The 25,021-nt window shown below is 40.7% G+C and overlaps 1 protein-coding gene across 7 annotated transcripts in view; it reads left to right on the top strand.

Moving 5' to 3' along the window:
- Window positions 1-25,021, top strand: part of akap6 (A kinase (PRKA) anchor protein 6) — a 404,269-nt gene that overhangs the window by 157,952 nt on the left and 221,296 nt on the right. For all 7 annotated transcript variants that reach the window (XM_073040038.1, XM_073040040.1, XM_073040039.1 and 4 more), the window contains 2 exons: window positions 13,251-13,373; window positions 23,267-23,363. In XM_073040038.1, coding sequence (XP_072896139.1) covers window positions 13,251-13,373; window positions 23,267-23,363 — 220 coding nt within the window. The remainder of the gene's footprint in view (window positions 1-13,250; window positions 13,374-23,266; window positions 23,364-25,021) is intronic.

Raw genomic sequence — 25,021 nt, 5'->3', positions numbered from 1 at the left:
TACTGAGGTCTATCCGTCAAGTAGTCCACTATCCAATCCACCATGTGAGAGTCTACTCCCATCTCCGTTAGTTTGTGCCTTAAGATCTTGGGCTGGATGGTGTTAAAGGCACTAGAGAAGTCCAGGAATGTAATCCTCACAGCACCACTGACTCCATCCAGGTGAGAGAGGGATTTGTGCAGCAAATACGTGATAGCATCCTCCACTCCCACCTTCTCCTTATACGCAAACTGAAGAGGATCCCGGGCGTGCCTGGTTTGTGGCCTCAGATTCTGTATTATCAGCCGCTCCATGGTCTTCATCACGTGCGACGTCAAGGCAACAAGTCTGAAGTCATTCAACTCCTTTGGTTGTGGTTTCTTCGGTACCGGGACAATACAGGATGTTTCCATCTGCCTCATCTACCTTCAGACTTTTCAGCTTCCCAAGCACCTTCTCCTTAGTAATGGCAACAACACTCACTTCTGCTCCAATGCTTGTGCATTTCTGGCATTCTGCTAGGGTCTTGCACAGTGAAATCTGATACAAAATACTTATTAAGATTGTTTGTTATTATTCGTCTCTCATTACTACCTCTCCAGTATCATTCTCCAGCAGTCTAATATCCACTCTCATCTCTCTTTTTCTCTTTATCTATCTGAAAAAAATCTTGTATCATCTTTTATATTATTTGTTAGTTTACTTTCACATTTCATCTTTTTTCTCTTTACGGAATTTTAGTTGCCTTCTTTTGATGTTTAAAATCTTCCCAATCCTCTACCTTCCCATTAATTTTTGCAATATTATATGCCCTCTCTTTTGCTTTTATGCTGTCTTTGACTTACCCCTGTCAGCCACGATTGCCTCATCCTCCCTTTAGAATATCTCTTCATCTTTACCTGCGCCTTCTGAATTTCCGCCAGAACTTCTGCTGGTCTTTTGCTGGTCTGCTGTTGTCCCTGCTAATATTCCCTTCCATTCAACTTTGGCCAGTTTTACTCCCATGCTTCCGTAATTCCCTTTACTCCATTGTAAAACTGATACATCTGATTTTAGCTTCTGCTTTTCAAACTGCAGGATGAGTCACTGACTCCTAAGGTTCCTTTACCTTAAGCTCCCTAATCAAATTTGGGTCATTACATCCAGAATTGCTGTTCCCATAGTGGGCTCAAACACAAGCTGTTCTAGCAAGCCGCATCATAGACATTCTACAAATTCCCTCTCTTGGGATCTAGCATCAATCTGATTTTCCCAATCTACCTTCATTTTGAAATCTTCCATGATAATTGCAATAGTGCCCTTTATATATGCCTTTGTAATTTATATCCCACATTTGGGCTACTGTTTGGAGGTCTGTATATAATTCCTATCACATTTTTTTTACTCTTACAATTTCTTAACTCTATCCACAAGGGTTCTACATTTTCCAATCCTATGTCACCTCTTTCTAAGGACTTAATTTCATTTTTTACCAACAGAGCCACCCCACCCACCTCTGCCTACCAGCTGCCTTTCAGTACAATGTGTATCCTTGGATGTTAAGCTCCCAACTATGTTCTCCTTTCAGTCACAACTCAGAGATGCACATAACGTCATACCTGCTGATCTCTAACTGTGCGACAAGATCATCTACCTTATTCTTTATGCTGTGTGCATTCAGATATAACACCTTCAGCCTTCAGTCCTGCATTCATCAGTCTTTTCAATTTTGACATGAAATAGTTCTACTCATTCCAGTTTTCCTCTGTCATCTGTCTGTCCTTCACAGTCTCACTGCACACTGCATCTACTTGTATACCAACTATCCCATCCTCAGCCCTATCATGCTAGTTCCTATTCCCCTGCCAAATTAGTTTAAACCCTCCCTCACAGCTCTAACAAACCTGCCTGCAAGGATAATTGTCCCCATCGGGTTCAGGTGTAACCCATCCTTCCCCAGAAGAGATTCCAATGATCTAGAAATCTGAGATCCTGCCCCTTGCACCAAATCATCCTATTCTTACCCTCTCTGGTACCTAGCACAGGCAGCATCCAGAGATTACTATGGAGATCCTGCTTAGCTCCCTACTTTCTCTCTTCAGGACCTCCTCCCTTTTCTGACCTATGTCACTGATACCAATATGCTCTATGACTTCTGGCTGTTCACCCTCCCCCTTTAGAATTCTGTGGACCTGATCCAAGATATCCTTGACCATGGCACCCCTGGGAGGTAACATACCATCTGGGTGTCTCACATCCACAGAATCTGCTTCCTGCTCCTCCAGTTATGGAATCCTCTGTGACTACTGAACTCCTCTTCTCCCCCCCCACTCCCAGCCCCCCTTCTCTTTCAAGCCAGAGGTCCATATTCAGTGCCAGAGACCTGGTCACTGCAGTTTCCCCCAAAAGGTCCTCCCTCTCTCCAGTAACCACTGTGGAATACTTATAATTGAGGGGAATGTCTATGGGGGTACTCTGCACTTGCTGCCTATTCACTTTCTCTCCCCTGACAGTCACCCAGGTACCTGTCTCCTGAAACTTTTGGTGACTACCTCTCTCTAGCTCCTATCTGACACCTCCTCATTTTCCTGTATGAGCTGAAGATTATCCAACTGCAACTCCTATTCCTTAACGTGATCTCTTAACTCTGTGCAGTTCATGCAGATTTAGTTATCAGGAAGACTAGAGGACTCCCTGAGTTCCCACATCTCCTGCAAAGAATATACCATTTTGTCCAGTTTCATTCTCAGCGCACTAGCTATGTACTAACAGAAAAATACTTACTGGAACCCTTATTATTTACTTATTGAGATCACCCACCTGTGCTTGCTCAAGCCTTTTCTCGCCTAAGCCTGTTGAGCCAAAGCCTGACCATTCTAACAATGGCCCACTCACACAGTGGTCGCTTTGCTTACACCTCCCTTCTTTTTATTGTCCCTGCACTGATTTCAGCCTCCCAAAAAGAACCAAAAATCATTAAAGCTCTTTTTAAACCTCATGCTGCGTCACCAACAAATGACCCTTCACACTGATTGCAGCCCACCTGGGAAGGGAGGCAAGAGAATAGGGTTGAGAGGGATAATAAATCAGCCATGATGGAATGGTGGAACAGTCTCGATGGGCCTAATAGCTCAATTCTGGTCCTACGTCTTATAGTCTTATGTGAATGTCTGACATATACAACATGCACTATTTTTTAACAGATGAATGAACCACATGCACACATTCTAGTGTTTCTCTGTATGCTGTGTTCTGGAGAGTATGCATATGCAAGTATAAAAGTATCAGTAGAATGGAGAACACAGACATGTATCAATATGGTATCAAAGACTACGGACAACCGCTGGTAAATGGGAATAGTATCAGTGGGAATTTCCTTGTAATCTCTTTGTTGGCATGGGCATGGTGGGTGAAGGATCTTTTTCTTTGGAGAATGACACTCTGATCAATTTGGTTATCAGCAAAATAATAAGAGGCAAATGAGGAGTTTGCACTGTATAGATAATCGTGATTTAGAAGTCACACCCAAAAACGCAAGGGAAGCAGATGTACTCGTATCATTCAAAAGCAAATTGGATAAGGACTTGAAGGGAAAGATGCAGTTATGGGTAAAGAGAAAGTCAGTATGAGTAAATGGATGGCTGTTTCAAAGGTCCTTCACTGGCAAAATAAGTCAAATATCTTTCTGTGATTCTATAAAAAGGTTTAACCCCACATAGAAGAAACTTCCTTATGTCTTTGTACTGAACTGAATAAGCTACAGATTTTGTTGCACTTCCAATCTAACATACTTGAGTCTGAAATTTCACACATCAGTATTTTCAGTGAGACATAGATGACACTCTTTTCTTTGCTGTTTATTAAACAACAAGAATCCACATTGATGCTATTTTCTTAATCAAATAGACACACAGAATGCATGAGAGAAAGATCTGGTGGTGTCAGATTCCATTGCAGTTATTGTTCAATGACGATGGCCAAAACAATTTGAAAACCACTTTGTTTTCAACAAGTTGTCTTTATATTTACCAGATGCCTTTGCCAATTATGTGGATAGCTTACTGCTTAATATCTTTTTCTTGCAGCTTGTCTTGTTGCTTCAAATATTATTTAATTTTGGAAGGAAATGTGTGACAGCTTTGGAGAATAATTGTCCTTTCAAGGACAATGCAAATGTAATTTTTATCTTGTACTAAAAGCATGTATCAGTTGTATTGTTTTGTACCTTTTTACATACAGATAGAGTTGTCATTGCAGAAATCAATCTGCATTGAGAAGCATTGGCTATTTTTATTTAAGGTTTACAACATGCATCATAAATAAATTGTATCAATTGAAATATAAAACATTAACCAACTAAATGTTGACATCTAAATTTCTTTTGCATCATTAATGATATGGACATTACTTCTTAATTTAATTATGGTCCAAAATAGAATTCTAGAATTTCAGTAAGTCACTTGGGGAACCTAAATTATACTAGGGCTGTTCTCAACAATCTGAATCATTATTGCAGTCCCTCTCCCAGTAATTCAGATTGATGGCATTAGTAGTAGTTCATCTGTAATCCATCTTCGAAATATAATGAGTTGTCAGACTTCTGAGAATATTATACTTTCTGACAGTCAAGTGTTGGGAAATCAATAACTTAATAAGGGCATGAATACTTGTTAAAGTACATTTGCCGAGAAACTCACAAAAAACAGCAGATGCTGGAAGTTTGATATTTGAAAATGCTGGAAACATCCAACAGGTCAAGCAGCATCTGCAGAAGGAGAAATGGAATCAATGTTTCAGTTTTCTAGTGGAAACAGTGGTCAACAGTTAATGTACTTACAGGGGAAATGAGAATTCTAATTCTGCTTTGCCTTAATGCTAATAAGTGACAACCAAAAAGCCTGTACCGCATTTTTCTTATCTGCAGTTTAAAGAACTTCCAAGTTTTTGCATTATCTACTATGGGTGTACAAGGGAAATGGTCAAAAATGAGGGTTGACACTACTATGCCTAAGATGCATTTCAAACTCCACCTTCACTCACAGCTCAGTAAAGAATTAGATACATTCAGTGTGAAAGAGCTTTACCCACAGAGTGAACCACACATATGCTGTATTTATTTTTTAATCAAATTTAACAAAGTCATGGATTTCTGAACATTTCATTTTTTAAAATTTGCTTCACAAATTAAGACTTACTGAGCCAGAAAGTTAGTTTCAACATATGCTTTGGTTATGCAACGTGGCACAAAGTGATATATTATGGAGGTACAGCTCTTAATTAAAGAGGGAGTCTCACTATAATTTAGCTTTCATGTTACTAAGCTCAGCTGTTACCTCCCTGCCCCAATTACATCATTATTTAATAATTGTCAGGAAATGTAGAGGAGGCTTAACCCAAAAGCAGAGCAGCAGAGATGATTAGCAGTAAACGATATTTTACTAATAAATTGCAATATAGTAAGCCAAGAGGGACCACAAAACAAGAGAGAACAGATAATTAACATGACAAATAAACAAGGTTACTCTAGGCTAGGAAGAACTAGTTGAGACGGGCTGGTTCATTGGGTGAAGGAAGGATTGTGGATGAGAGCTGGGTTTAAGTAGGCTGCAGGTGATGAGCTGGAAACAAGTGGCAGGTGACCCTGAACATCCCAGACCCTAAGAGACATTCGTCAATGGCTGTGATGCAGAAGTGAGAGATAGATTCAGTTGGGTGCTGCACACACAGGGTCTGGTTCAGAAAGTTGTCTGCTGCACTGGAATCCATCTGAGCTTCCTATGTGCGTACAGCTAGGGTCTGTGGAGGAGGGCAGAGTGAGTGAGTCGAGCCATTGGGCTGGAAGGAGAGGCTTGGCAGAGCTTACCAGATTGAAGGCTCCTTGTCCCTGCCCTGGGGGTTCCATTTTCCTAATCATGGTGGGCATTTGATGCGTGGGTGATCAGCAGCTCCACAGTAAGCGCACAAGTTGTTTCACCACCAACACTCACACCCTTGAGGGGTTAAGGGAGCTCTCCCTAACTTTATGGGTTCTGCAGATGTTCATGATGAGGGTCCTGCAACCTGAAATGGTTCTGGGACCGGAACTGGGATTCTGGCTGATCATCTGGAGGGTCGATTGTGAATCAGAAGGCCAGAGCAATGACACTTTCAAGGTCTCTGGATGTCTCTCGGGTGGACAACTTGTCCTTCAAGCACTCTGAGAGGCCATGATGCCCATGGGTCGGCAGCGCTTCTGCAATGTAGCTGCATTCCACCGTGAGGGTCCTGTATTCCATGATGTAATCCAGCACCAAATGTGAGCCTTGACACTGGTGAAGTATCCAATCTGCTGCCCTCCTTCCTCTTCCTGGATGGTTGAAAATGTGAAGCATCGCTGTGGTGAATTCCTTATATTGATTGCAAATGGTGATTTTATTGTCCCAGTTAGCGGCAGTCCAGATCTGAACTTTCCAGGTCAGGAGAGAGATGTCAATGATTTGGACTATGGGATTAATGGATTTGTGGCTAAATTTGCCGATGATACAAAAATAACCATATATAACCATATAACAATCACAGCATGGAAACAGGCCATTCCGGCCCTCCTAGTCCGTGCCGAACTCTTAATCTCACCTAGTCCCACCTACCCGCACTCAGCCCATAACCCTCCACTCCTTTCCTGTCCATATACCTATCCAATTTTACCTTAAATGACACAACTGAACTGGCCTCCACTACTTCTACAGGAAGCTCATTCCACACAGCTATCACTCTCTGAGTAAAGAAATACCCCCTCGTGTTTCCCTTAAACTTTTGCCCCCTAACTCTCAAATCATGTCCTCTCATTTGAATCTCCCTTACTCTCAATGGAAACAGCCTATTCACGTCAACTCTATCTATCCCTCTCAAAATTTTAAATACCTCGATCAAATCCCCCCTCAACCTTCTACGCTCCAATGAATAGAGACCTAACTTGTTCAACCTTTCTCTGTAACTTAAGTGCTGAAACCCAGGTAACATCCTAGTAAATAAGTGGAAGAGCAAGTAGTGTTGAGGAAACAGAGAGTATGCAGAAAGACTTAGATAGTTTAGGGGTATGGGCAAAGAAGTGGCAAATGAAAAATGATGTTGGAAAGTGTATGGTCATGCACTTTGGTGGAAGAAATAAACAGGCAGACTATTATCCAGATGGGGAGAGAATTCAAAATGCAAGAGATGCAAAGGGACTTGGGAGTTCTCGTGCAGGATACCCTAAGGTTAACCTCCAGGTTGAGTCGGTGGTGCAGAAGGCTAATGCAATGTTGGCATTCATTTCTAGAGGTATAGATTATAAGAGCAGGGATGTGATTTTGAGGCTCTATAAGGCACTTGTCAGACCACATTTGGAGTATTGTGTGCAGTTTTGGACTCCTTATTTTAAAAAGGATATACTAACATTGGAGAGGGTTCAGAGAAGATTTGCAATAATGATTCCAGGAATGAAAGGGTTACCGTATGAGAAACATCAGACAGCTCCTGGGCTATATTCTCTGGAGTTCAGGAGAATGAGAAGGGAATCTCATAGAAACATTCCGAATATTGAAAGGCCCAAACAGATTAAATACGGCAAAGTTATTTCCCATGGTAGGGGAGTCCAGGACAAGAGGGCATGACTTCAGGATTGAAGGATGTCCATTTAGAACTGAGATGTGGTGAAATTACTTTAGTCAGAGGGTGGTAAATCTGTGGAATTTGTTGCCGTGAGCGGCTGTGGAGGCCAAGTCATTGGGTGCATTTAAGGTAGAGATAGATAGGTCCTTGATTAGCCAGGGCATCAAAGGGTTTAGGGTGAAGGCAGGGGAATGAGGATGACTGGAAGAATTGGATCAGCCCATGATTAAATGGCAGAGCAGACTCAATGGGCCAAATAGTCTGCTTCTGCTCCTATGTCTTATGGTCTTATGACAAAGGCAATCTTGGCTTGGTCTGTTGGAATACAGAGAGGGTTGAAGCTTGAAGTGTAAGATGCACTGAGACAGGATGTTGTGGCATCAGGTTGGGAATCCTTCGAAGCATTCAGGCACTGGAATTTAGGGTTCCGAGCAAGGGGTCTGACTAGCGCTGGGTTGCTGTATCGAGATGGAAAGTTGGTTGAGAGTGTAGAGCAGATGGTCAGTGGTTTCCTGCTGCATCTGTATTGTGTGCTACTGTCAATGAATGACTTCCTTTAGGTGAGCATACTCTTCTGGGTCTATGGTTTGTTTACCATTGCTGTCAGGAAATGTAGAGGAGTCTTAACCCAAATGCAGGGCAATGGAGACAATTTAGTATTAATTGATATTTTACTAATAAACTGTAAAATAAAAAAGCCATGAGGACCCACAAAACAAGAGAGAACAGGTACATAACACATCAAGTCAACAAGGTAACTGAAGACAACACACACAAAATGCTGGTGGAACACAGCAGGCCAGGCAGCATCTATAGGGAGAAACACTGTCGGCGTTTCGGGCTGAGACCCTTTGTCAGGACTAACTGAAAGGAAAGATAGTAAGAGATTTGAAAGTAGTGGGTGGAGGGGGAAATGCGAAATGATAGGAGAAGACCGGAGGGGGTGGGATGAAGCTAAGAGCCGGAAAGGTGATTGGCGAAAGTGATACAGAGCTGGAGAAGGGAAAAGGTCATGGGACGGGAGGCCTCAGGAGAAAAAAAGGGGGAGGGTAGCACCAGAGGGAGATGGAGATGGGCAGAGAGAGAGAAAAAAAACAAACAACTAAATATGTCAGAGATGGGGTAAGAAGGGGAGGAGGGGCATTAACGGAAGTTAGAGAAGTCAATGTTCATGCCATCAGGTTGGAGGCTACGCAGCCGGTATATAAGGTGTTGTTCCTCCAACCTGAGTGTGGATTCATCTTGACAGTAGAGGAGGCCATGGATAGACATATCAGAAGGGGAATGGGACGTGGAATTAAAATGTGTGGCCACTGGGAGATCCTGCTTTCTCTGGTGGACCGAGCATAGGTGTTCAGCAAAACGGTCTCCCAGTCTGCATCGGGTCTCACCAATATATAAAAGGCCACACCGGGAGCACCGGACGCAGTATACCACACCAGCCGACTCACAGGTGAAGTGTCGCCTCACCTGGAAGGACTGTCTGGGGCCCTGAATGGTGGTGAGGGAGGAAGTGTAAGGGCAGGTGTAGCACTTGTTCCGCTTACAAAGATAAGTGCCAGGAGGGAGATCGGTGGGAAGGGATGGGGGGGATGAGTGGACAAGGGAGTCGCGTAGGGAGTGATCCCTGCGAAAAGCAGAAAGGGGGGGGGAGGGAAAGATGTGCTTGGTAGTGGGATCCCGTTGGAGGTGGCAGAAGTTACGGAGAATTATACGTTGGACCTGGAGGCTGGTGGGGTGGTAGGTGAGGACAAGGGGAACCCTATCCCGAGTGGGGTGGCAGGCGGAGGGGGTGAGGGCAGATATGTGAGAAATGGGAGAGATGTGTTTGAGAGCAGAGTTGATGGTGGAAGAAGGGAAGCCCTTTTGTTTAAAAAAGGAAGACATCTCCTTCTTCCTGGAATGTAAAGCCTCATCCTGAGAGAAGATGCGGTGGAGACGGAGGAATTGCAAGAAGGGGATGGCATTTTTGCAAGAGACAGGGTGGGAAGAGGAATAGTCCAGGTAGCTGTGAGAGTCTGTAGGCTTATAGTAGATATCAGTAGATAAGCCGTCTCCAGAGATGGAGACAGAAAGATCAAGAAAGGGGAGGGAGGTGTCGGAAATGGACCAGGTAAATTTGAGGGCAGGGTGAAAGTTGGAGGCAAAGTTAATGAAGTCATGAATTTAAGGAAGGTAACTGAAGGCCAGGTGTTCATTGGGAGAACAAAGCACTGTGGATGAGAGCTGGGTTTAAATAGGCTGCAGTTAATGAGTTGGAAACAAATATGTGACTTCTGCTAGCTGGGTGGAGATGTGGAGGTGCTTGCCTGTGCAGACCTGAAAATAATATTTTATAAATACATTTTAAACATACAGAAAAGAATTGTTCTGTTTAAATTCTGGAAGAAGTTTGATACTCCAACTCTCTTTTATGGTTGGTTTCTCTTGCAAATGCCTGAGACATCTACAGTTATAATCATAACATTGCGTTATGTGTTGTATGTGATGTCATTATCATTTCCAACTTTTCCAACTTTTAGTCCTGGAATTTGTTTAAACCAAAAGCAACATTCAATATAAAATCACTGTTCATATAACTGTGTGACAGAATGTCTTCTAAAGGGTGTCAATGGATACCAAGTAGCAAGTAAAGGAAATTCTTGGGATTAGGGGAAAACGGCCTTGAACTGCACCATGAGGAGCAAATTCCAAAGGAGAGAAAAATAGTGACTACAGATTATGGACACTTCAATCACATACAGTAGTATCATAGAATAGTTTTACCTCAGGAGGAGGACATTCAGCTAATTGTGTCCATTTTAGCCCTTTACCAAATCAACTCTCCAGTTCCACTCTTTGGCCTTTTCTGCAAAGCCTTACAATTTTCTTTTCACGGTACAGTTTTCAAATTCTCTCTTGAAGGCCATAATGGAACCTGCCGTCACCACATCTGCAGGTAATGCATGTCAGGTTTGAGGTTATAGAAGTATTTAAATCTTGAAAACAATGGGATTTGACAAGAATGACATTCAATGATATGTGCTTTGGTGTTGATATCAGTCCTATATTCTGGATTAGCTAAGGTTTGTGAAGAATGAAGGTGAGAACCTACAGGAAAGTTAATCCTTGGGCTAGAAGTATGGAAGGAGACTTTAACAGGCAGTATTTAGGCTGTTATAGGTACAGGTAGACATAATTACATTTAGCTCTGAGCTAACAGAAAGTAAAATTTTCCACCAATGGGTTTAGCCTGAAAGAACTTTTAGGGAGACTGATGGAAATGCAACCAAAAGTACTACAAAATGTCAAAGAAGAAGCATTCATTGATTAAGAGAAAAGCATCAAATTATTTTTGAACGGAGTTCTTTGTGGCACTGAATAACTCAACAATTTAATAGATGCATAGTTATACATCATCAAGGTCTAAGTTCAAGTTAGTTTAAGACAGATCACTGCTCCTCAAGACAGATGTTGCACTCCAATGTAATATGGCCATGGACAATTTGAAACAGCTTCTGAGTAGACATTCCTACTGTGTAACCATTTGTAGGTCATCAATGAAATGGTTAAAATTAAGTTTCTAATACATGTAGGAACTCTAAATGGCACACTATAAAAACATACATATTTTCAAATTCACTGAATACACTATGACATACACTCAGTGGCCCTTTTATTAGGTACACCTGTACACCTCTCATTAATGCAAATATCTAATCAGCCAATAATGTGGCAGCAACTCAATGAATAAAAGCATGCAGACACAGTCAAGAGGTTCAGTTGTTGTTCAGGCTAAACATCAAAATGGGAAAGAAATGTGATCTAAGTGACTTTGTGGAGTGATTGCTGGTGCTAGACAGGTGGTTTGAGTATCTCAGAAGTTGTTGATCTCTTGAGATTTTCTTGCACAGCAATATCAAGAGAAATAGTGTGAGAAATTTAAAAAAAAACATATAGTGAGTGGCAGCTGTGTGGGTGAAAATGCCTTGTTAATGAGCGAAGGCAGAGAAGAATGGCCATTCTGGTTCAAGCTGACAGGAAGGCGACAGTAACTCAAATAACCATGTGTTTCAACAGTGGTGTGTAGAAGACCATCTGTGAAAGCATTTCATGTTGTACTTTGAAGTGGATAGGCTACAGCAGCAGAAGACCACAAACATACACACAATGGCCACTTTATTAGTTGCAGGAGGTGCCTGATAAAGTGGCCAGTGAGTGCAGATATATATAGATCTAAGCTAGTGCAGATTGATTCTACTTATGCCTGATTCTGATCACAGGCTAATTTTATCTGTTGAAGAATGATGTGAAATGCATCATTCATCTTTCTTAAGATTTCACATTAACAGTGTAGATTTTTGGATAGAGTTAATCATTTCTAAGTTATGATTAGGAGGGATAATAAAACTAAGGGTGAAAAACATTGAAAGAAGGCATTAAGCAAAGGAACCTGTAATAACCAAATGATTTTCAACATAGTTAAATTAGTATGAAGTATTAGATTCATGGTAAGGAGAATGAGGTAGATACTACAAAATCTTTGGCACAGAGGATAAGTGATATGGGATTACAAATACACAGATGACCAAAGACAGTTGTTGTCTCCCTCAGTGTTTACCATCCCTCCCAATTTGAATCGTTCATTGATTTAGAAATGGTACATTTTATTCAAAAGTTCAAATTGTTCACTAAATTGGTACCTCCAGGCTATTCAATCATATTTCTGACAATGTGTACTTTCTTATTCATTGGATTGTCAGCATAAATTACGTGATTATGGTCAGGGATACCCTCAAGCAGAGATTTCTACTTTAAGAACAAGTAAATCGAATCAACCAACATTTGAGAGACACTTGCACCTAGCTGGTCTGTCTATAATGAACTCAGATGTAACCTGAATTTTAAAAGAGGAAGCAGCATTAATACATATTGGTTCAAAAATCAGCCATCAGACTCCTGAACCAGCATGGATAACTTCACTCACCTCATCTCTGCAATGATTCTACAACCCCTGGACTTACTTTCAAGGAGTCTACAACTCATGTTCTTATTATTTATTTATTTGTTTATTTTATTTTATTTGCACAACTTGTCTTCTTTTGCACGTTGTTTATCAGTCTTTGCTTGTGTGTAGTTTTTCATTGATTCTATTGTATTTCTTCATTCAACTATGAATGCCTGCAAGGAAATTAATCTCTGGGTAGTGTATGGTAACATATATGCATTTTGATAAGAAATTTACTTTGAACTTTGAACTTTGAGAACTGCTTAAAGGGCAAGACCAACATGGAAAGAAGATACTCAACCGAATGTACAATGAACATTCAGCACACTCCAACCACTTACTGTAATTTAATAATATTACCAGTGTGCTACATTTTCAGTGACTTTTATAACTTATTCAGTTATCATTGTGGCTTGCACTCTTTCTTATTTTTTGCAGAATGTTATAATTTTACAAATGGCTCCATCAAAATTGATTGCATATATAAGCACTTGTGCAAAGACCTTTAATCAAAGAAACCCAACCAGGACAGGAAAGGTTCAGTTGCTGACATCACAAATAAGTAAATTCCTATTCTGTCAGCATCCTTGTAATTACTGCTGTCTGCAAAGACAATAACACTTAATTTATTTTAATAGCAGTTACTGCCTCTTAACATCTTCACTTCTTCTCCCAGGGCTTTGTAAATAAACTCGATGAATTGATTTGTTGGTTGTTCGAAGCAATGGAAACAACAGAAAACTGGACACCTCCAAAAGCTGATACAAACAGCCTGAAACTTTACCTGGAAACCCATTTGGTAAGGAATGAACTCCCAAATGTTCACTTTAATAGAATTTAACTCAATGGTTTTACAATATTTTATTATGTAATACTCATTTGTGTAAAGATAAAGATAAATGGCTAAAAATTTACCCATGCATTGATTTTTAGTTGTAGCACAAAACAGATTGCTGTGAACAAGTTTTCTCAATAATAGATAGAAAATATCTATTCAGTTTGTTAAAAAGTTAGAAAAGGAACAGTGATGATGAGAGTACTGGACTTTTTCTTCTTCGGGGAAGGAAATCTGCTAGCCTTACCTAGTCAGTATGTGACTCCAAACCAACCAAAGATGTTGCCTCTGAAGGTTCTCTAAAAGTAAGAAATACAAAATGCTGGAGGAACTCAGCAGGTCAGGCAGCATCTATGGAAATGAAAACAGCTGATGTTTCGGGCTGAGACCCTTCAAGTAAGCTGCTTAGACCAAATTCACATGACACCTTTATTAAACATCAGACTGACCATAGCTTGAATTTCAGGTTCTGTTCTAGTCACCTAGTGAAGGTTGTAAAGAGGGTGCAGAAATTTTCACTAGAGCTGTTTCAAGCATGAGGGATTGGTTAGACTACAGAAGATTGTAGTGTTCTCCTTAGTGCAAAAAATTGAGAACAGATTCAATAGGTACTTGTAAAATCATTGTGTTTAGATAGGGCAACTAGAGAACAGCTGTTGAATGGTTTGAGAACTAAGATGGCCTAGATTCAAAATAATGGCAAAATACACAGGGAGAATATGAGTGAAGCTCGGTTGGAACATGAAATTTCCTGTATTCCTCACCCCCTCAATTAAACAGGGATTTCAGAAAGGAATTAAATGGGCACCTGAGGGAAAAATAATTTGCAGGAGCTATGAGGAAGGACCATGGAAATTATACTGATGGAAATGCTCCACTGCTTAGACCGTAAGACATAGCAGCAGAATTAGGCCATTTGGTCCACCAAGTCTGCTCCGCCATTCAATCATGTTTGATCATTCTTTCCCTCCTCAGCCCCAGCCCCCTGGCCCTCTCCCCGTAACCTTTGATGCCATGGCCAATCAAGAACCTAAATATGCCTTAAATACACCCAACGACTTGGCCTCCACAGCTGCCTGTGGTAACAAATTCACCACCCTCTGGCTAAAGAAATTTCACCACATATCCGTTTTAAATGGATGCCCCTCCATCCTGAGGCTGTGCCCTCTTGTTCTAGACTCTCCCACCGTGGGAAACATCCTTTTCATATCTACTCCATCTGAGGCTTTCAACATTTGAAAAGTTTCAATGAGATTCCCCCTCATCCTTCTGAATTCCAGCGAGTACAGGCCCAGAGCCATCAAATGTTCCTCGCATGATAACCCTTTCATTCCCGGAATCATCCTTGTGAATCTGCTCTGAACCCTCTCCAATGCCAGTACATCTTTTCTTAGATAAGAAAACCAAAACTGTTCACAATGCTCAATGTGAGGCCTCACAAGTGCCTTATAAAGCCTCAGCATCACATCTCTTGTATTCTAGACCTCTTGAAATGAATGCTAACATTGCATTTGCCTCCCTCACCACCAAATCAACATGCAAGTTAACCCTTAGGGTGTTCTGCACAAGGACTCCTAAGTCCCTTTGCATCTAAGATTTTTGGATATTTTTCCCATTGGGAAAATATGTGGCTTGGGTTATAATACACATGCAGGACAACAAATACCTTTTCGGGTCTTAAATTTCTTTATCTGTTTTAGATGTTTTATTGTAGAAAGAGCATATCAAAATATAAACAACAAAATAAAATTTAAAAAACTGTTCCCACTATTACAATCTCAGTTTAACTTCAGACCACATCCTTGTTATGTATGCAGTATGAAAATAACTAAAACAAAATATACAAAACTATACAGTAGTGGCAATTCTAAAAAAGTACAATTTTAGAATCCCATCAACCCTGTACCTTGTACATAACATCGAAAATATGAGTAAATGCATCTCATCTTAACTAAGAGATATAATCACATATGGCACACACGTGCTTAACTTCCAAACACATATAGACTAGACCTTGAAATTAGTTCTCCTCGCTCACACTAGTAGGTTGATTAAGGAATTTCACAATCACACTATTCCAGCATTGATCAATTTACTCGCGAAAGTCTTTCCTCACCAAACCTGGGAAAAGCATTCAAACATCATCCTTTCTAGAAAATGGCAACTCTTTGTTCTACTCCACCCATGCAAAGTGACACCATTTTCTATTAAAGGCACAGCCAGCTATTTTAGCATTACCAACGTGAATACATGTGTACCTTAACAATAAAAAATTATATTCAACAGTCACCTGGTTACATTTATTTCTTTAACCAAAGTGCTTGACCAAGCATTTACCAATATTGTATTTCATTTGTCACTTTCTCGCCTATTCTCCTAATCTGTCTAAGTCCTTCTGCATCCTACCTGTTTCCTCAACACTACCTGCCCCCCCCCCCCCCCACCAATCTTTGTATCATCTGCAACCTTGGCAACAATACCATCTATTCAGTCATCTAAATCATTGACATACATCACAAAAAAGTGGGCGAAACACAGACCCTGTGTAATACCACTAGTCATTGGCAGCCAACCAGAAAAGGATTCTTTTATTCCCACTCACTGCCTCCTACCAATCAGCCTATGCTGTAACCATGCTAGTAGCTTTCCTGTAATACCATGGGCTCTTAACTTGGTAAGCAGCCTCATGTGTGGCACCTTGTCAAAGGCCTTTGAAAGTCCAAATATACAACATTGACTGCATCCCCTTATCTATCCTACTTGTAACGTCTTCAAAGAATTCAAACAGTTTTGCCAGGCAAGATTTTCCCTTAAGGAAACCATGTTGACTTTGTTCTATTTTGTCCTGTGTTACCAAGTACTTCATAACTTCATCCTTAACAATTGACTCCAATATCTTTCCAACCACTGAGGTCAGGCTAACTGGTCTATAATTTACTTTCTGTTGGCTTCCTCCTTTCTTAAAGAGTGGAGTGACATTTGCAATTTTCCAGTCCTCTGGAACCATGTCAGAGTCCAATGATTCTTGAAAGATCATTACTAATGCCCCTACAATCTCTACTGCTATCTCTTTCAGAACCCTAGGGTGCTGTTCATCTGTCCAGGTGACTAATGTACCTTTAGGTCTTTCAGCTTTTTGAGCACCTTCTCCCTTGTGATAGTAACTGCACTCACTTCTCTTCCATCACACCTTTCAACACCTGGCACACTGCTAGTGTCTTCCACAGTGAAGACGGATGCAAAATACTTATTTAGTTCATCTGCCATTTCATTGTCCCCTGTTATTATCCTCCAGCCTCATTTTGCAGTGGTCCTATATCCACTATCATATCTCTTTTATTTCTTATATATCTGAAAAAGCTTTTTCTATCCACCTTGATATTGTTTGCTATCTTGCTTTCATATTTTATCTTTCCCTCCTAAATATTCTTCTTGCTTTCTCTCTGTAGGTTTTTAAAAGCTTCCAATCCTCTATCTTCCTGCTAAACTTTTGCTCTGTTGTATGCCCTCTCTTTTGCTTTTACATTAGCTTTGACTTCCCTTGTCAGCCACAGTTGTACTAATTTGCCATTAGAGTATTTCTTCACTTTTGGAATACACATGTCCTGCACCTTCCTCATTTTTCCAAGAAACTCAAGCCATTGTTGCTCTGCTGACATCCCTTCCAGCATCTCCTTTCAATTTACTTTGGCTAACTCTTCTCTCATACCACTGTAATTTCCTTTATTCCACTGAAATGCTTCTACATCAGACTTTGCTTTCTCCTTATCAAATTTCAAATTGAACTCAATCATATTATGATCACTGTCTCCTAAGAGTTCTTTTACCTTAAGCTCCCTAATCGCCTCTGGTTCATTACATATCACCCAATCCAGTACAGCTGATCCACTAGTAGGCTCGATGACAAACTGCACTAAAAAGCTATTTTGTAGATATTCAACAAATTCACTTTCTTGGTATCCATTACCAACCTGATTTTCCCAATCTACCTGCCTGTTAAAATCTCCCATGACTATTATAACATTGCCCTTTTGACACAACTTTTCTACTTCTCATTGTAATCCACATCCCAGCTTCTGTTTGGAGTCCTATATATAACTGCCATCAAGGTCCTTTTACCCTTGCAGTTTCTTAACTCAACCCACAAAGATTCAACATCTTCTGATCCTGTGTCACATCTTTCTAAGGATTTGATGCAATTCTTTACCAGCAAAGCCAAGCCACACCCTCTGCCTGCCTTTCTATCCCTCTGCTACAATATCTAACCTTGGACATTCAACTCCCAACTGCAATCATCCTTCATCCACAATTCAGTGATAGCCACAGTGAGGCATTGAAATCTAACATTTTGAGTACTGTATTTGCTACCCTTTTTGATTCTGCATCCTTAATGCACTGATACTCACCCTGTTGGCTGCAATTTTGACTTACCATTTGCCTGCTTTTCTGTCAGTCTGACTGCACGCTATCATTGTTTTTAACCACCTATCCTATCCTGAGTCCCTTCATCCCAGTTCTCATCCCCCTGCCAAATTAGTTTAAATCCTTCCCAACAGCTCTAACAAACCTTCCTGCAAGAATATTGGTTCCCCTCAGACTCAGGTGCGACCCCAAGAAGAGATCCCAATGATCCTAGAACGTGAAGCCCTACCCCCTGCACCAACTTCTCAGCCATGCATTTATCTGCCAAATCATCCTGTTTCTACCCTCACTGGTGTGCGGCACAGGTAGCAATCCAGAAATTACTACCTTGTAGGTCCTGCTTCTCAGCTTTTTGCCTAGGTCTCTAAATTCTCTCTTCAGGACCTCTTTGCTTTTCCTTCTTATGTCACTAGTACCAATATGTACCGAGACATCTGGCTGCTCGCCCTCCCTCTCCAAATGCTGTGGACGCAATCCGAGATGTTCCTGACCCTGGCACCTGGAAGGCAACATGCCATCCAGGTGTCCTGTTCACACAAAATCTCCTGTCTGTTCCTCTGACTGTTGAGGGCCCTTAGGGTGCTATTGCAAAATAATATTAGTGTATTAAATGCTTATAACAAGTAATAAAAATCTTAACAATTCTATTATGCTATAAACATGACATATTAAAGCCAAGATTCTGAAATAATTAAATTGCAGTTTCTCTTCACTGAATGCTACAGTTTCTTCTAGTGAATACAACTGGACTTTAATTACTACAGGGGGCTGTGCTTTGTGTTCCGTCGTGGATGTGGTCAAAATGATGATAAATGGAAGTTTCAGAATTGTAAATGGATTCTTGTTGTTCTTGTTGTCAAAGGCTTACTTCACAAGTGCAATCTGTACTGCTAAAATGCTGTAGTTAACATTAAGGCTTGTAGGACCATTGATTATGAAGTCAGGGTGCAAAGTAATTTCCTTATTATTTCACGCTGTTCTTCTCAGGATTTTCTGACTAAGTCAAGAGCCAAGCTATAATTAATTGCTTTGGTGCTTAATTAAGTTAATTAAATTAATTATCAGTGTAAGCATCGTATGTATGTGTCTAATTATAATTATAAACTAAGTATGTGTTATCATACATTCAAGGCATAAGATTCAGTTCCAGTGTTACATTTTATTTCAATAGATACAATTTAATAAACACAGTAACTAAACTTAAAGTATAAATAATTTGTAAATATATTTATAACCTTTTTGATTTTGGCTGTGGAATCTTGATGCCCAATCAGTTAGTGGTTGAAGTTGCATTCACAAAATGATACCCTTCAGTTATCAGCTAGTAATATGCTAAGGCCTTTTACTGCATGCAAGGGAACTTTTCATGAGGAGCAGATAACAATACCCCAATTTAATATACATGTTCTGCTACCTTCAATGCCTCAGGTATATCAACCTGCTGCCCTTGGGAATTAACAACCAGAGTTACGTTCATGTAAATTCAGATTCATTTAATTTTCATTGATAAGGGAGATCATGACCAATGTCATTTTACAAACACTTCCTATGACATGTCTGAACACAGAGGAGGAGAATTCAACATAATAAAGAAATTCAGCTTGACCAAGGTTTGCTTCCATTTGCCATGCCACCCAAACAATGCAACAGCAATGTTCTGCCAAGGCAAGATGTAGTTTATTGGTTTGTATTCTGTGGTGGTTTGCCGGATAAATGTGTCTTATACATTTGCACTGGTTATTTCAATCATATCTTCTTTGGATCTGCGATCTGTACCAGGGCAAAAGTGGGACATCGGATCATAGAGTCATGGAACACTAGGGCACAGAAACAGGTCCTTTGCATTAGGGTTCATTTGGTTCATGTCGAAGCATCAGTCTGCCTAGTCCCATTGACCTGCACATGGACCATAGTCCTCCAAACCTATACCATCCATGTACCTATCCAAATTTCCCTTAAATATTGAAATCAAACCTGCATCCACCATTTGCTCTAGCAGTTCATAAAACACTCTCAACACCCTCTGAATGAAGAAATTCTCCCTCATATTCCCTTTAAACATTTCACCTTTCACCCTTATCTAGTTGTAGTCTCATCAACTTCAGTGGAAAAAGCCTGCTTGCATTTAGCTTATTTATATCCCTCATAATTTTGTATACCTCTATCAAGTCTCCCCTCAATTCTAGGGAATAAAGTCCTAATCTATTCAATGTTTCCCTGTAATTTAGGTCCTCAAGTGCCGGTAACATCCTTGTAAATTTTCTCTTCACTCTTTCAATCTTATTTACATCTTTCCTGTAGGTAGGTTACAAAAACTGTACACCATACTTCAAATTAAGCCTCATCAACATCTGAAACAATTTCAACATAACATCTCAACTCCTATATTCAATATGAAGGCCAATGTGCCAAAATCTTTCTTTACGGCCCTATCCACCTGTGATTCCACTTTCAAGGAATTATGGATCTGCATTCCCAGATCCCTCTGTTCTACCACACTCCTCAATGCCCTACCACTCACTGTATAAGACCTACTGTGTTTGGTCCCCCCAAAGTGCAACACCTCACACTTGTCTGCATTAAATTCCATCTGCCAGTTTTCAGCCCATTTTCCCAGCTGGTCCAGATCCTGCTGCAACATTTGCTAGTCTTCCTTGCTGTCCAGTGTCCACTGCACCCCTAAGCTTGGTGCCATCCGCAAATTTGCTGGTCCAGTTTACCACAATATCATCCAGATCATTGATAAAGATGACAAACAACAATGGACCCATCACTGATCCCTGAGGTACTCCACTAGTTTCAAACCTCCAGTCAGAGGGGTAATCATCTACTACCACTCTCTGGCTTCTGCCACTAAGCTTGTGTCTAGCCCAATCTGCTACCTCATCTTGAATGCCAAGCGACTAAGTTTTCTTGTCCAACCTCCTATGTGGGACCTTGTCAAAGGCCTTGCTAAACTCCATGTAGACAACATCCACTACTTTGCTTTCCTGGTAACTTCCTCAAAATAGGTTTCATGTGACCTACCACAGACAAAGGCAAATTGGCCATTGCTAATCAGTCCCTGTTTATCCAAGTACTTACATATCCAGTTCCTTAGAATGCCTTCCAATAACTTATCCACTAATATGATGCCAGGTTCACCGGCCTATAATTTCCTGGTTTATTCTTTAAAGCCTTTCTTAAACAATGGAACAATATTGTCTGTCCTCCAATCCTCTAGTACCTCATCTGTCACTAAAGATGATTTAAATATCTCCGTTAGAGCCCCGCAATTTCTGCATTTGCCTCCTGCAGGTGCTAGGGGTTTGTCTACCTTAATTTGCTTCAAGACAGCAAACACCTCCTCCTCTGTAATCTGTATGGATTCCATGACCTCACTGCTGCTTTGCCTCATGCCTATAGACTCTGTGTCCATCTCCTGAGTAAATGCATATGCAAAACATTGACTTAAGACCTCCCTCATCTCTTTTGGCTTCATGTATAGATTACTGCTCTGATCTTTCAGAGGATCAATTTTGTCTCTTGCTATCCTTTTGCTCTTAATATATCTGTAGAATCCCTTATAATTTCCCTTCACCCTGTCAGTTAGAGCAACCTCATGTGTTTAGCCCAGCTGATTTCCTTCTTAAGTGTTCCTCCTCAAGTACCTTATTTTTCCTGCCTGCCTATACCTGTTATAAACCTCCTTTTTCTTAATCAGGGCCTCAATATCTCTCAAAAACCAAGGTTACCTAAAACTTTTATCCTTGCCTGTCATTCTGACAGAAACATAGAAATTCTGTACACTCAAATTTTCACTTTTGAAAGCCTCCCATTTACCAAGTACACCTTTGCCAGAAAACAACCTGTCCCAATCCACACTTGCTAGATTCTTTCTGAAATCATCCAAATTGGCCTTTCTCCAAATTAGAATCTCAAACTGAGGACCAGACCTATCCTTTTCCATAATTACCTTGAAATTAATGGCATTATGATGCAAAGTGTTTCCCTGTACAAACTTCGGTCACCTACCTAATCTCATTCCCTAGTAGAAGATCTAATGTTGCACTCTCTCTAGTTGGGACTTCTATGTATTGATTAAGGAAACTTTCATGAACAGATTTAACAGGCATTTTCCCATCCAGCCACTTGTTAAACTGTATGATCTTCCTGTTTCTGAGCTTACTAGCACGTGGCATGGGTAGCAATTCTGAGATCACAACCCTGGAGGTCCTGTCCTTTAACTTAGTACCCTGAACTCATGTTACAGGACCTCATCACCCCTCCCACCCATATCATTGGTACCGATGTGGACCACAACCTCTGGCTGCTCACCCTCCCACTTAAGAATGCAGTGGAGCTGACAGAGATGTCCCAAACCCTGGCACACAGGAGACAACATACCATCTGGAAATCTTGTTCTCATCCACAGAACCTCCTTTCCATTCCCCTAACCAATGAATCCCCTATCACTACAGCTTGCCTCTTATCCTTCCTTCCCTTCTGAGCTACAGAGCCAGACTCAGTGCCAGAGACCTGACCACTGTAGAGTTCCTCTTCTAGGTCATCACCTCACAACAGTATCCAAAGTAGTATACCTGTGGGTGAGGTACTCTGAACTGGCCCCCTATTCCTTTTCTCCCTCCTGATGGTCACCCAGTTACCTATGTCCTATACCTTGGGTGTAACTACCTTCCTATATGTCCTGTCTACCAAGCCCTCAGCCTCCCAAGTGATCTGGAGTTCATCCAGTTTTAGCTCCCCAACTCCTTAATGCAGTGTTAGAAGCTGCAACTGAATGCCCTTTCTGCGAGTGTAGTTGTGAGGGACACTGGAGATCTCCCTGCCTTCCCACATCCCGCAAGAGGTATATTCCACTATCTGTCTGGCATCCCCGTTGTTCTAAATATGCAATAAAAAAGAAAGAATAAATAACAAAAATAAAGTCTACCTGTGGCCTACGGCTCTCCTTGCTGAAGATTATATGAGCCAAAGCCACAACTTCCCGCTCTAACACTGGCCCACTCGCACAATGGCCACTCCATTTAAGCCTAACTTCTTTTTATTGAATCTTGTCAAATGCTTAATTCGGCACAATCTAATGCCTCCTCAGGAAATGTGGCAAATGTTCCCGCTCGCTTCTCTTAAAATCTCTCTCCTACGCAATCCAATGTGTCAACGTGCTCAGAAATGGCAAAGTTACCTGTTCCTGTTTTCTGTCTCATGCCCTTCTTTTATCCCTTATCCTTGGAATGTACATGTTTGTTGATATTGGACGAGGATCAAATTCTTTTCATTTCCCTTGTCTTGGCTTAGAGAAGGAGAGTAATTACTTGGGCAAGGTGCAAGAAGAATCTGATATCCAAAGCTGGCAGAAATATTTTCCTTCATTGCAGGACAGAACAACATGGGGGGAAAATGGTATTAATTTCAAATGTATGTATTTTTTGCAGAGCTTTAAACTTAATGTAGACAGTCACTGTGCACTTAAAGATGCCGTGGTGGAAGAGGGTCAGCAGCTTTTGGAGCTTATTGAGTCTCACAAGTCAGGTGAGTTGCTAAAGCAAGAAAAGATGACAGAACAAATTACTTCAATTTGCTTATTTAGGCAAGTCCCATTTAATTTGGTGAGAATATGCATGTACTTCACTATTTTACTCAGGATATTTCTGTGTTTTTTAAAAATCTCTGTGGTGGGGGAGATTAGAAAATCAAATCTCACTCAATTTTGCATGGCATTTGCTTTCCTTTCAGTTGGATAATTTTCTTGTCAATGGTGACTACTGGAATAAAAATCACTTTGAGGGTGGTTGTAGAGGTTGAGTGCAGCCACCTAATTTGGATCATTGTGAAGATATTATGTAAACCAGAATAAAAGTTGAGTAATACATATTTCCTTCAGTGGAGCCTACATTTATAGAATCCAGCATATTCACGTCAGAGAAAACCTGTATCTACTTCACATGAACAGCAGCTGCAGAATGAACTACAGCCAGCTTTTATTTATTTTTTCTAAAACAAGAAAATGAAATTGGACAGGGCACAGCTCAGGTCACCAAAATGCAAACAGTCAATTTCAACCTAACTCAATGGGCAGGGCACTTGTAAGCGGAGTTTGTCTGAAATGTCAAAGATTCTCCAAGAAATTTGATTGAAATGGCACAATGCTTTTATGGTAACATCCATTTACTTAACTTAGGTTTAGGTCTTGATCTATTTGACAGACAAGTAGCACAATAGACCATGTACTACTTGTTTTGATTTTACTTGCATTATGTAGGAAAAGCCTGTGAAGGAAACATGTTTTGTACACCGCAGTAGGCCTGAAAAAGATAAAAAGTGGATGGGGTGAGGTGTGGTTTAACTTCTAAGTAATGTCTTCTTCAGTGATTTCTCCCAACATTTCTTATTCTTCCTTGCTGACAATGTCCTAAGCTTCTCTAATAATTTCCTTGATTGAACCCCCACCCCAAAAAAAGACAATCCTAAATCATTTTCAGCATAACTGTCACTAATATCCTCTGCACAATCCCCCAATCTCCATCTCCAAACTACCTTCCCATCTGGCTGACAATCCAAGTATCTCCCCTCCACACCTCCCCAGATCATCCTTTTTCTGCAATCATCTTCAGCCACCATTGTCTTCTCCTCTTGAGATTACCTCAGGTACATTGCATCTTCTTGGCTTTTGTACCGCCCTGCACTTAAAAGGCAGATGCCCAGCTCATTTTAAAAAGTGATGTTGATTAATCAACCAGATAATGCAGAACTAGAAGGTTTGGGAGAAGTGGCCAGTGAACATCAGTATACATATGAGTCCTGATCTCATGTCTTTGGATGAAGTCACCAGGAATAAGCACAAGAATGGAGAAGGAGGCCACAGAGAGACATTTGGGAAAATCCCAAGATATTGATTTTGGAGCATAAAAGGAAATTTATGATCACAAAACCGTGATATTATGGTGAACTGGATAAGAAAGAGATTGGAGGAGGTTGGTAGACTTGGTCAAAAGCTGCAGAATGTTTGTGGAGGGAAATAGATGCATCATGGTTGTGGTCATAGAGAATGCCAAATGTCTTTGGTTTTTTAGGGTACAGGTGCAGACTCTTGGAAGTAATCATATACACCGAGTACCCTCTTTATTGGGTACACCTGTACACCTGCTTGTTAATGTAAATATCAACCAATTATGTGGAAGCAACTCAAT

Source organism: Hemitrygon akajei, chromosome 3, assembly GCF_048418815.1.
Source record: "Hemitrygon akajei chromosome 3, sHemAka1.3, whole genome shotgun sequence".
NCBI classification, from domain to species: Eukaryota; Metazoa; Chordata; class Chondrichthyes; order Myliobatiformes; family Dasyatidae; genus Hemitrygon; species Hemitrygon akajei.
The sequence above is the reverse complement of the archived record's forward strand: the minus strand, read 5'-3'. Positions and strand labels throughout refer to the sequence as shown.